This window comes from Phocoena phocoena, chromosome 3 (assembly GCF_963924675.1).
Source record: "Phocoena phocoena chromosome 3, mPhoPho1.1, whole genome shotgun sequence".
Lineage (NCBI taxonomy): Eukaryota > Metazoa > Chordata > Mammalia > Artiodactyla > Phocoenidae > Phocoena > Phocoena phocoena.
In genome coordinates this window covers 9,519,387-9,532,505 of record NC_089221.1, presented here as the reverse complement: position 1 = coordinate 9,532,505, position 13,119 = coordinate 9,519,387, and the positions used below count along the sequence as shown (strand labels likewise).

The 13,119-nt window shown below is 40.2% G+C and overlaps 1 protein-coding gene across 3 annotated transcripts in view; it reads left to right on the top strand.

Moving 5' to 3' along the window:
* CTNND2 (catenin delta 2) overlaps positions 1–13,119 on the top strand; it is a 434,854-nt gene that overhangs the window by 244,652 nt on the left and 177,083 nt on the right. For all 3 annotated transcript variants that reach the window (XM_065874257.1, XM_065874256.1, XM_065874255.1), the window contains one exon: positions 8,442–8,625. In XM_065874257.1, the coding sequence (XP_065730329.1) occupies positions 8,442–8,625 (184 nt within the window). The remainder of the gene's footprint in view (positions 1–8,441; positions 8,626–13,119) is intronic.

The window sequence follows — 13,119 nt, the reverse complement described above, 5'->3', positions numbered from 1 at the left end:
AAATAATTTCTATTTTTTTAATGAGATCTAATTGACATATAACATTGTGTGAGTTTAAGGTATACAATGTGTTGATTTGATTCACCTTTATATTACCATATGATTACCATCTTTGTGTTAGTTAACACTTCTATCATGTCACATAATTATCATCTTTTTTGTGGTGATAGCAATTAAGATCTAGTCTCTTACCACCTTTGAAGTTCATAATACAGTAATGTTGACTGTGATCACTATGCTGTACTTTAGATCTCCAGGACTTGTTTAACCATTAGTTGCAAGTTTGTACCTTAAACAATATCTCCTCAATTCTCTGACCCCAAGCCCCTGGTAACCACCATTCCACTCTCTGTTTTTATGAGTTTGGCTATTTTAGATTCCACATGAGTGATATCATACAGTATTTGTATTTCTCTGTCTGACTTATCGCACTTAGCATAATACCCTCAGGGTCCATCCGCGTTGTCCAAATGGCAGAATTTCCTTCTTTTTCATGACTGAATAATATTCCATTGTACCACATCTTCATTTTCAGTCCATCTGTTGAGGGACATTCAGGTTGTTTCCATATTTTGGTTATTGTGAAGAATGCACCAACATACGTTCCTACCAACAGTGCACAAAAGTTTCCTTTTCTCTACATCCTCGTCAGCACTTGTTATCTCTTGTCTTGGTGGTTAGGCATTCTAATGGGTAGGAGGCAATATTTCATTGTGATTTCGATTTGCATTTTCCTGATGAGTAGTGATGCTAAGCACCTTGTTATGTACCTGTTGGCCATTTGGGTATCTTCCTTAGAAAAATGTCTACTCAGTTCCTCTATTTTTTAGTCAGATTGTTTATTCTTTTTTCTACTATTGAGCTGTATGATTTTCTTCTATATTTTAGAGGTGAGCCCCCTTTCTGATCTATGGTTTGCAATTATTTTCTCCCATTTCATAGGTTGCCTTGTCATTTTGTTATTGCTTTGGTTGCTCAGAAGCTTTTTACTTTTGATGTAGTCCCACCTGATTATTGCTTTGAACTATCCATTATTACAGCAACATTTTGGTAAACTTTAGCATTGTCTCAAGATCAATGCTTTTATTTTTAAAAGCCTTAACTTAGTGTGATTTATTAATCTTTTGAGGCTATCACATATACTGTCTGGAAGGAGTCTAAAAACAATTCTAATTCAACAGTTGCACCTTGAAGGTCATGACGTCTGAGGGACAAGGTGAGAGTATTTATGTGGTACACGCAAACACTCATATTACAGTGTGCACACACACAGACACATGCTTGTGTGTACATGTGCTCGTACGTACACTCACGCGTATACACACATGCATACTCTTGCACGTTTGTATATTCATACACACATGTGCTCACACACAAATGCACACAGTATAAGTTCAGGGCCCCAGTTTTTTTTGTTTTTGTTTTTCTTTTTTTTTGTTTTTTTTTTTGGCGGTATGCGGGCCTCTCACTGTTGGGGCCCCTCCCGCTGCGGAGCACAGGCTCCGGACGCGCAGCCTCAGCGGCCATGGCTCACGGGCCCAGCCGCTTCACGGCATGTGGGATCTTCCCGGACCGGGGCACAAACCCGCGTCCCCTGCATCGGCAGGCAGACTGTCAACCACTACGCCACCAGGGAAGCCCTGCATCTGCTATTTTATTCTTTCAAATCATTACTTCATTTTGCTAACAGTAGAATACTTTTAAAATGTTCACTGCTTGGAGCACGCATCATCCTATAAAGGTCATATCAGCCAATTATTAATTCTTGTAATCATTTAACACCGATTAGGTGAGCACCTAATGTGTGTCAGAACATATTCTGTGTGCTGTACGTGTTCTGTATGCTCTGAACACTCAGGGTCCTTGCCGTCATGTCTTGGCTGGGACCTTGTGGAGAAGAGCAGTGAGAGAATGAAAGAAAAGCAAGTAATGAAAAAGCATGGGAATGGGGGGCTGGGGGGAAGGAGAGAAATAGGTGAGGGAGAGGGTAAGAGATATGAACATTGGGTTACAAAATAAATGAGCCACAGGTATGAAACATACAGTGTTGAGAATATAGTCAATAATTACATAGTATTTTTGTATGGTGACAGACAACAATAGGCTTCTATGGTGATCATTTCAAAATGTATGGAAATATCAAATCACTGTGTTGTGTAACAGGAACTAACATAGTGTTGTAGGTCAATTATATTTCAAAAACGAACTCATAGAAGATCAGATTTGTGGTTACCAGCAGCAGAGGATGGGAGAAGGGGGAATTGGATGAAGACAGTCCAAAGATACAAACTTCCAGTTATAAGTACTAGGGTTATAACATACAACATGATAAACGTAGTTAACACTACTGTACGTTATATGTGGAAGTCGTTAAGAGACTAAATCCTAAGAGTTCTCATTACAAGAAAAAAAATTTTTTTTCTATTTTGTTGATGTTGTGTCTTTATGAGGTGATGGATGCTCGCTAAACCTACTGTGGTCATCATTTCATGGTGTGTGTAAGTCGGATCCTTATGCTGGACACCTTAAATTCACCCAGTGCTGCCTGTTGATAACATCTGCATAAAACTGGGGGAACAAAGAAAAAGCATGGGAAATATGAGATGGTGATGCGGTCTCTGCTGAAAATTAAAATAGGAGATCTGAGAGCAAGAGTCTGGGAAGGTAGTTTAGACGGATCCGAAAAAGCTTGTCTGAGTTTAGCACATTTAAGGTAAATGTGAACAGAAAGAAGGATCAGCCTTGTAGAGTGTTCCAAACTGAGAGAGCAGCAAGTCCAAGAAATGTGAGTTACCAACGAGCTTGTTGTCCAAGGAGAAGAAATAAGGCGACAATGACAAGAGCGTAATGAGTTACAGCGACGGCAGAGCCATGAGGGCAGGGACTTGTTGTTTTGTTCACTAATGTTCCCACTGTATCCAACAGAGCCTGGTCCTTAATATGCGCAGACTGGGTAAATGAACGAACCAAAGGATCTAATTCAAAATGAATGTAGAGAATTAGGGAAAAGGGCCTGATCATGAAACTACAGTCAGAAGTTTAATTTTATTTGAATCATGACAGATTATTTTAAGGGAGGTGTGGTAGACTGAACAATGGCCCCCTGAAGATGTCCACGGTCCTAAATCTCAGAGCCTGTGGATGTTATCTTCCGTGGTAAAAGGGACTGTGCAGATAGGATTAAGTTAAGGATCTTGAAATGCGGGGAGATGATCCTGGATTATCTAGCCAGGCTCAATGTAATCACAAGTGTCCTTGTAACAGGGAGGGAGGGGGATCAGTCAGAGAAGAGGATTTGGTCATGGATGCTGAGGTTGCAGTGACGCAGGCTTCAAGCCATGGAGCGTGGGCAGCCTTTAGAAGCTTAAAAAGACAAGGGGGCTTCCCTGGTGGCGCAGTGGTTGAGAGTCCGCCTGCTGATGCAGGGGACACGGGTTCGTGCCCCGGTCCGGGAAGATCCCACATGCCACGGAGCGCCTGGGCCCGTGAGCCATGGCCGCTGAGCCTGCATGTCCGGAGCCTGTGTTCTGCAACAGGAGAGGCCACAACAGTGAGAGGCCCGTGTACCGCAATAAACTAAAACAAAAAAACAAAAACAAACCAAAAAAAAGACAAGGAAATTCTCCCCTGGAGCCTCCAGAAGGAGCACTGCCTGCTGGTCCATTATAGACTTCAGACCTCCAGAACTGTAAGATAACAAATGTGCCTTATTTTAAGCACTACACTTGCAGTAACTTGTTACAGCAGCAATAGGAAACTAATACAAGATTATTCCAAATTAAAGAAAGCATTTGGCCATCTCATAAGTCACAAACATGAAGAGCGATGCCTTTTTAAAAGGTAAATATCATTTGTCACCTAAATTAAAATGCATTTTAAATTAAGTTACAAGGTTGAGCTGGATTCCCTTCCTGTATCTCCTGTACTCTCATAGTAGACCTTAGGAGAGGATGGAGGGCTTGTAGGGAAGGAGAAAAGCAGTGAATCTAAGTCAGAATGAGAGGTGTAACTAGGAAGAAAGTGCTGTAAAGGGAAAAGTGTCCAGCAGACAGAGGGAAAGGAGAGGGAAGGGAAAGGAAGGGACATTAATTATCGTTGCTGCATAACAAATTACAGCCCCCCCCCATTTAACAATTTAAAACAACAGACGTTTATCCCTTACAGTGTCTGAGTGAACCCAGGAGAGGCAGGTTTGCGTGTTTCTGGCTCAGGGTCCCACGCGGATGAGGCTGTATCATCTGAAGGTTTGACTCGGGCTGGAGGGTCCACTTCCAAGACGGCTCCCTGCTGGCTACTGGTGGGAGGCCTCCGTTCCTCTCCCCATAGGCCTCTTCTCGTACTGCTTGAGGGTCCTCACAGGGTGACGGCAGGCTCCCCCTCCGACAGGCAACCCCAGACACAGCTGGGCGGAAGCAGCAGTACCTCTTCCCTGGCCTCGTCTCAGACGTCACTCAGTTACCGCCTCCGTATTCTGCGGGTCAGAGGCGAGGCACTAAGTGCAGCCCTCACTCAGGGGAAGAAGGGTCAGGCTCCTGCGTTTGAAGGGAATGTCAGAAAACCACCCCAGAAGAAGGAGAGGGAGAAGTGAAGAGAAATTTGAGCAAAACACCTATTTCTCCTCTGTTCACAGAGAATGCCTAGATACGTCCATTTTTCTCCACTAATCTCTCTCCCTTCGTCGGGGACTAATGGATGTGTGTGTGTGAATGTCTGTGTGTGAGCGTGTGTGTGTGTGTTTCAGTGTATGTGTCTGAGTTTGTATATGTGTGAATGTGTAAATATGTTGTGTGTGTAGGTGTGAGTGTGTATGTATGTGTGAGTATATGTAATGCATGTGTGTGTGTGTAGATGTGAATGTGTGTGGATGTGTGTGAGTGTGTGTAGATGTGAGTGTGGGGTGTGAATGTGTGTGTAGATGTGAGAATGTGTGGTGTAGATGTGAGTGTGGATGTGTGTGCATAGATGTGAGTGTGTGGATGTGTGTGAGTGTGTGTGCATAGATGTGAGTGTGGGTGTGTGTGTATGTGTATGTGAGTGTGTGAATGTGTATGCATAGATGTGAGTGTGGGGCGTGTGTATGTGTGTGTGCATAGATGTGTGTGTGTGAATGTGTATGTGCATAGATGTGAGTGTGGGATGTGTGTATGTGTATGTGAGTGTGTGAATATGTGTGTGCATAGGTATGAGTGTGTGCATAGTTGTGAGGGTGGGGGAGTGTGAATGTGTATGCGTAGATGTGAGTGTGTGTGTGTGTGTGTGTGTGTGTGTCTGGCAAGACAGGTGTAGGCTTCCCAGCTGTTTCCCACTTTTGACTCCTGCCAGACATTTATCTCAGCGTCCCAGAGACTGCTGATTCTACACTCAAGCTTGTCTCTGTGTCCAGATCATCTAATCAAAACTCCAGGTTTGGAAGGCACCCTGCAACTAACTGGTTTGCTGAATTCCCCCAAAAGAAATGCTGCCATGTTGCATCCACTTGACCAAGTCCTCATCCAAGCAGACGTGGTAAAAATGCCCCTGACCAGAGATCTGCTGCGTTTCTTGTAAGTCCAGGAAGCACACGTGGGCTGCAGATAGAAACTGGGATAGAAAGTTCAGAGATTTGGGTCAAGTACTGTGGTAAGTTCATTGGAATGTGAAACACAGATGGAGCCGTCTGGAAAGGCAGAGGGAATGTGAATAGGAAACTTCTCTCCATGCCTGATTCAGAATTAGGTTACACTAATTGATGAATTAATGAGAAAGGTAATGCAGAGAACAGCCTGATAAAGAGTTACCTGAAAGGCCATCTTCTTTCCCATCCTTTTCACTTCTCGTCAGATATTAGATTAGGCCTTTACCTTTTCTTGATTTTCTCCCTTTCCTTTCCTACCTCTTTTCTGTTTGTTAGGAAACAGTAAAAATTGTTTTATTATCATAGAATGCCTTTAGATTCTTTTAAATTCATTGCATGGAAAAATGCAAAAGTCTTTTACTATTTAGTCTTTAGAGGAAATGTATTTTATAGCAAAATATGTCACCCATATTTTAAAACATTTTCAAGCCTCAGTTTTCATGTATTGGCATTTTCAAATCAGGATTTAGGAATGAAAAAAAATCGTTTTGTGTCTGCATAGCTGTGTTGTGTACTTAGAAAAACAGAATAACCTATAATGGAAAAGAATCAGAAAAAATATATATATATAAGTGAATCACTTTGATGTACACCTGAAACTAATGCAAATATTGTAAGTCAACTATACCTTAGTTAAAAAAAGAAAAACAGACAAAAACCCTTTAATGTGATATTTTTAAAAGTTATCCTCAAATATGGTGTAACTAGTAATTTCATTTAAATGTGCTTTTTTTTTAACAAAGTTTTTTTTTTTTTTTTTGGCTGCCTTGGGTCCTTGTTGCACGCTGGCAGCCAGCGGTGGCTACTCTTCATTGCGATGCACAGGCTTCTCATCATGGTGGCTTCTCTTGTTGCAGAGCAAGGGCTCTAGGCGCACGGGCTTCAGTAGTTATGGTGCATGGACTCAGTAGTTGTGGCACACGGGCTTAGTTGCTCCAAGGCATATGGGCTCTTCCCAGACCAGGGCTCGAACCTGTGTTCCCTGCATTAGCAGGTGGATTCTTAACCACTGCACCACCAGAGAAGTCCTAAATGTGCTTTTTTTAAGCTGAAAACTGATTATTTTACTAGGAAAAGGAATACTGTTGTTAGACTACAAGTCAATGAAAGTATTCATTTTGATTATTTTGACTACCCAAAATTCAGTAAAACGTTTCCTAATGGGATGAATAAAAAAAAAGCTTCATATATTATTTAATTCAAAATAAATGCATATGATAATACTCCTAGCATTTCACATCTGTCCAAGTCAGAATATATTTTGAGCAACTTCTGTGTACCAATAAGCATTTTTTTATACAGTCAATTTAGGGTTCTAATGGCAAGGTAAACACACACACAGAAATGATCCACGTACTAACACAGAGGTGCCCAAGATTCTTCTGTAAAAGGCCAGACAGTAAATTGTTTAGGCTTTTGAGCCATACTGTCTCTGTCACAAAATCTCAAGCTGTTCCCTTGTAGGACAGAGGCAGCCATAGATAATATGTAAGTGAGCAGGCAGGGCCATGTTCCAATAAAACTTTATTTACAAAAACAGACAGGCAGGATTCGCCCTCAGTCCAATCCTCTGTACTGAAGGACTGACTTATACATTCTCAGCACCAGAACCATATTGTTTCCTTTGCATTTACCTAAATAAAATTCCCAGCAAATGTTCTTTTGAAAGACCAGTGGAAAAGTTTGTCTCTGAAGTCACATTTTTTATAGAACTGATTTAAAACTGTTATTTTAGTTATTAACGAGCAAATATCATTAACTTTCAGGTTAGTGTTATTAATGCCTTTGGATAGTTCAAAATGTGCAATGCAAGAAACTAATAAAACAAATTTCAGAAGTAAGTGAGTTCTGTTTATTCATAACATGGTAAATGAAACACAACCTCATTTTAAAATCTGTTGAAAGCTTATTAAACAAGTAAAGTGGAAGTTGTGTTTCTAAAGATGACTATGATATTTTATTCTCAGTATCTGCAGTGATGGTGTCTATTTAGGTTAGTCTATTTAGGTTAGTGCAGTCTGTCTTTCATACGAAAAGAGAATATTATTCTTTGCTGTAGTTTTTTTACCTTTAGGTGTACAATTTTGAACAACAAAAAGTAATTATTTTAAAAGCATCTTCAAATGATATTATAACGTATATGTAATTCTTAAGGTCTTTTCTAAAGTTAATCCCACTTTAAAGTCTCTTTGTCTATTGTTGACACGCCCTCCCCTTTCTCCTGCTTTCTTTGTTGTTAACAATCTGTAGGCCCTCCATGAACATTGTTTTCAGAGAAAAGCTTACAGAACGGTCACAAGTGACACTAAATTTACATTTCGTGTTGGGCTTGTTATCATCAGACCTGATACTAGATTCTTGAAAGGTCCTGTACAATGATGGCTGGTTCTATATGGAAGCTAAGTGAATCAAACAGACCACAGGTGCATATTGAGGTCCTGGATAAAACAAAGATGTCTCACTAGTCTATTTCAGATGTCTTACTAGCCCATTTCAGATAACTTTCACAGCTCTTTGGTCTTGGTTAGAATTTGGGTACTTGGGTCCATTGTACTAATTGTGGATGGAAGCCTGGTTGGCATCCTCAATTCCATCAGCGCTCTCAACCTCAGTTACTCTCCACGATGCAACAAAGTTAATCATGGTACACTTTCTCTGCGTACTTGTCAGATTTTCACAGCACGTTCGTAATGGCTTCACACAGATGCTCTAAAATGAAGGGCACGCCCTAGCACACGTGCTTACACCATCTTTGTCTCTCCTGCCTGTGCTCTTAACTGGGGAAAACAGTGGCCGTCCAAAAGCTCTGTTTGTGTGTATCTTGCAGGAGTCCTTTGGAACCTTTCATCTTGCGATGCACTCAAAATGCCAATCATACAGGACACCCTGGCCGTGTTGACCAATGCCGTGATCATCCCCCACTCAGGCTGGGAAAATTCACCTCTTCAGGACGATCGGAAGATACAGCTGCATTCCTCACAGGTGCTGCGAAATGCCACTGGATGCCTAAGGTGAGTCCCGTGTTGTTGCTACCTCCCTCTGTCAACGGGTGCTTTTTGTTTCTGTAACTTTAATTGCTGTTTTGCTAAGGATCAGAGTGTTTTGGAATACTGATACGGCAACAGTGCAAGAAGCTGGTGAAGATCATTTCTAATGAGGTACTGAAGACATATATGCATCTTCCACTGTCCTCTACCTACCCCAGTATTTGACTTATTTAACATGTTTTCTTAGGCCTTAGGCAAAGAAATAAATATTTTCATTCCAACCAAAAATAGTTTTCTTTGATTGAAAACAATAGTTAACAGTCATTTCCCTGTTGTGATATATCATGCATCTTGAATAACCAGGCAGACCAATTGGTTAGAAGAAGAGTCTATGACAAATACATAGGGATCTAGTTAACTGTCTCCAGTAGCTATTTTTATTTTTTTTAAAATTTCATTGTGACTGCAAGAGCCTGTGTTTCTTGAAAATAGCTCTTTAATAAGGACTGTGGTGTGAAATGTCTTTTTAACATAATAAAAGTAGCAAATGTGTTCTAATTATCTCCCAATGCCTTCTTTCAAAACTCATCACCCGGAAATCTCTTGAGATGTTTTAGATGTTTTGTTTAGTTTTTGCTCTCAGAAAAGAATGTAATAATCAATGTATACTTCTTCCATACTCTAGAAACTATGTTCCCAAGGATGTTGTACGTTGTACCAAAGCGGGAAATCTCTGCCGGTTAAACTTAATGATAGGATGGGTGTGATTTAAAATACCTAGTCAAATAATCTCTATTTCAAAAGTAAAATGTACAGAATTGCTTCAGCTTGGCTGCCTCAAAGCTGCCATTTCTCTTACAGTCGATCCGTTTCTAGGTATAAGAACCAGTCTCTCCTGGAGAAGGAACAGAATCACCTTGGTGACATTAATAATAATGATCTCATGTATATTTACAACAGTGCTCTCAGCCTGCAGTCTTGAGAGGGGTGTGTGTTTGTGTGAATGGGGCATGCATAAAGGGAGATAAAGAGAGTTGGCCTCCATAAATATCAGTGTGCATTCATGGGCAGGAATAGGAAACCCTCTGACAATTTTGCTTTTCCTCAAGGTCATGAAATAATGATCTTTTGGCATGATTTCTCTGGATAGGCTCCTCCATAAGTCAAATTAACAGTTTTCTAAACCCCACTTTTGAGACATCCATCTTATAACCTCTTAAATTCTATTATCCTTCAGAAACCTCCTGCCCCACCAGCAGAAATATAACTCTTCCAAAACTAAAACTATAAGCACTTCTGACCCTTCTTACCTGATTTTTCTATTTCAGTTATATGCAGCTGTTACAAGTAATTTTGCTTTCTTAACATCCTTGACTTGTAAAGAGTGTCATTGTTCCTAATGAAGATTGTGGAAGGAAGTGCCTCAATCAATTGTATACATATAGTCTGTAAAGATCTGCTAAGTTCCATCAATTAAAATTCTCTCTGAATAATATAGTAACATAATTACATATTCAGGATGTTTGACATAAGGATGAAGGATACTGATATACGAGCATTCAGCTTCATTTGATGAAAAGTCAGATGAAGAAACCAGACTAGTGTCAGTTCACCGGTCCCCTTTGTAGGTCATCTGGCCGAGTTCACACACACAGAGGCTTGAGCGGCGCTGCTTCTGCCGCCAGCCAGGATTGACCACATCACAGGAAGCGAAAAGGAGGACATCTGATTTAGAAAGTGTTTCATGTAGCCTAATCGTTTTTTTTTAGTCCAGTTGAAACCAGGTTTGGGGTTTTCCCACTTTTCAGTTTATCATGTGAATGACAGAGCAAAATCTATCAAAATACGAATATTTCACTTCCCTCTTAATTCATTAAACTCCTTCTGTTGCCAGAACTTGGCCTTTGTTCACTGGTGCCAAATAGAAATGCAGAGACAGAGTTTGGGGTGAGGTAGAAAGAAATAGCTTTATTGCTTTGCCAGGCCAAGGGGACCACAGCGGGCTACTGCCCTCAAGACAGTGTGTCCCACACGGGAGGGGACAGTGAGGGGTCTTATAGTGTTCAATGAGCGGGGCGTGGTCAGCTCATGGACATTCCTCTGATTGGTTGGTGGCTCGTAATCAAGAGTTAGCATCATCAGCTTTCTGGTTCCAACTGGTCTGGGGTCTGTGTGCTTGTGGGCAGCATACAATTAACTTCTCCCACCTGGTGGGCGTTTCAGTATCTGCAAAACAGCTCAAAGGACATGGCTCAGAATATCATTTATAGTCCTTGGGGAAGAACTAAAGGTACTTGACTTTGTTTAATGGCTAAAGTATTATTATTTTGTCTTGCTTGCTTGTTGTCCTTTCTTTTTGCATTTTCTCACTTCTCTGATTCAATGTATTCTTTGGCTAAAGTTTTTCTACAGACAAAAGGCAGGTGGACGACATGGGTGGGAGTCTATTCCGGGAAGACCTTACAGTGTCCTGCTCGGTTACACTTCCCTTCTCACAAAAAGAAATATAATTTTTTCTCTCTTATTTAAATGTGTTTATGAATCAGTCTACATTAATGAACAGGTTGGACTAAGAGAGGAAGAAAATAGCCTTGGGAAGGGGCCAAAATGAACTTATCAAATAAAGACTCAGCAGATAAAAGATTTCAAGAAATTTCTACTATTACCATTTACTTAGAACCAAGTTGGAAACACACCAAAACAGTCGTAAATATTTATATCATGATGGAAGATTCTACATATTAGTATGTGAGGTTGTAGTTACATTCTTAATTTTTTCAACAAAACCTAGATCTTTATTTACCGTCAAGAAATTACTATGTATGCTGTTCCTGCTTTTCAGCAGTTTGATCCATGAGCATTTGCTAAGTGCCTGCTGTGTGCCAGGGAAGGGCCAGGGAGGCTGAAATAAACATGGCAACCTCTTCTGCCCCTCAGAAACTCCTCCTCTAGTGGAAGACAGTGGTACCCATACAATGAGTCCTAGTGTTATATCTTAGTATAATATAAAGCTATGATTAGGATAGTATAGAAGGAAAACCTGGGAAGGGAGTGGCTAACTCAGTGAGTGTGGTCACAAAACGTTTCAAGAACCAGGTGAGACTGGGGTCAAGCAGAGAAAGGGCATCACCAGTCAATGCTTTGGGAGATGCTCGAGGCCAGAGGAACAGCAGGAACACCCTGACGCTGACGTGGGAGAACTAACTCCAGGATCTGCAGGCAGTCTACAAACCTAGCAGACTTTAGGAAGTGCAGCTTGTTTAGTTGTTTCATTCCAGGTGATAAAGGGCGTTCAAAGCAGAGCTAAAAGAATAGACTTGAGTCTGTGAGGAACAGAGAGCTATGGCGAAGCTTTGACCAAGAGAACACAATGGTCAGCTATGTCTGGGAGCAATTTTACAGGACAGAGTAGAAGCAGGTAGGGAGGGGAGAGGTGACATTAAGAGCAGAGCTGTGAATTGATGGGCTGCCCTGCAGGCTTCATTTCTAAGGTACCTCCTGTAGACAACAGTAAATATCAATATTTTGTTCCATTCGATTAATTTAACCATCACTGATTTGTAGCTATGAGAACTATCTCCATAGCTGTTGTAGTTCTACTTTTTATCTTGGAATTTTTTTCTTCTTTTTAGTTATACTATTCTTATTAAAATGGTAGCTTCTATATCTTATCAAATGTTAGAGAAGTTTTATGGCACATACCATTACTTGTATGTAATTGAGGTTTAATAAATCAAATCCACCAAAACAAAAGGATTTCAAACACATATAACTATGCTAAATTATGGAGAATGCAGTAGACTCAGCAAAAGTCCTCCTGGCACTGCATAAATGATTTCAATATAGTCCTTAAAATGTAAATTAATAACCAGATCATCTCAATTTATAAATCAGATCTGGGCTTATACCTTTGCAGGGAACATTTTTTTTCTATCACAATATTTAGAAAGAATTTGGTTCTTTGGTGCTCCTTTTTTTTTTTAATTTCTTAATTTTTAAATTTTATTTTTTTACATCTTTATTGGAGTATAATTGCTTTACAATGGTGTGTTGGTTTCTGCTTTATAACAAAGTGAATCAGTTGTACATATACATATGTTCCCATATCTCTTCCCTCTTGTGTCTCCCTCCCTCCCACCCTCCCTATCCCACCCCTCTAGGTGGTCACAAAGCACCGAGCTGATCTCCCTGTGCTATGCGGCTGCTTCCCACTAGCTATCTATTTTACGTTTGGTAGTGTATATATGTCCATGTCTTTGGTGCTTCTGAAAGCAGAAAATAAACGCACAGCACTTGTTCTTCTAGTCATTTTTATGTATTAAATATATATTTTTTTATGGAAAATGATACAGTGAATTTGTACAAGAAGATGATATAGCGGTTTGTGTAATATTTGCATACCCTAATCTGGTCCATTAATTTATAGCTTTAATTTTTTTTTCACTTTTAAAGACATTTATTTTTTTTTTCAAATTTTATAAGCAATACATGTTTATTGCTGACTACTAGAAATACATG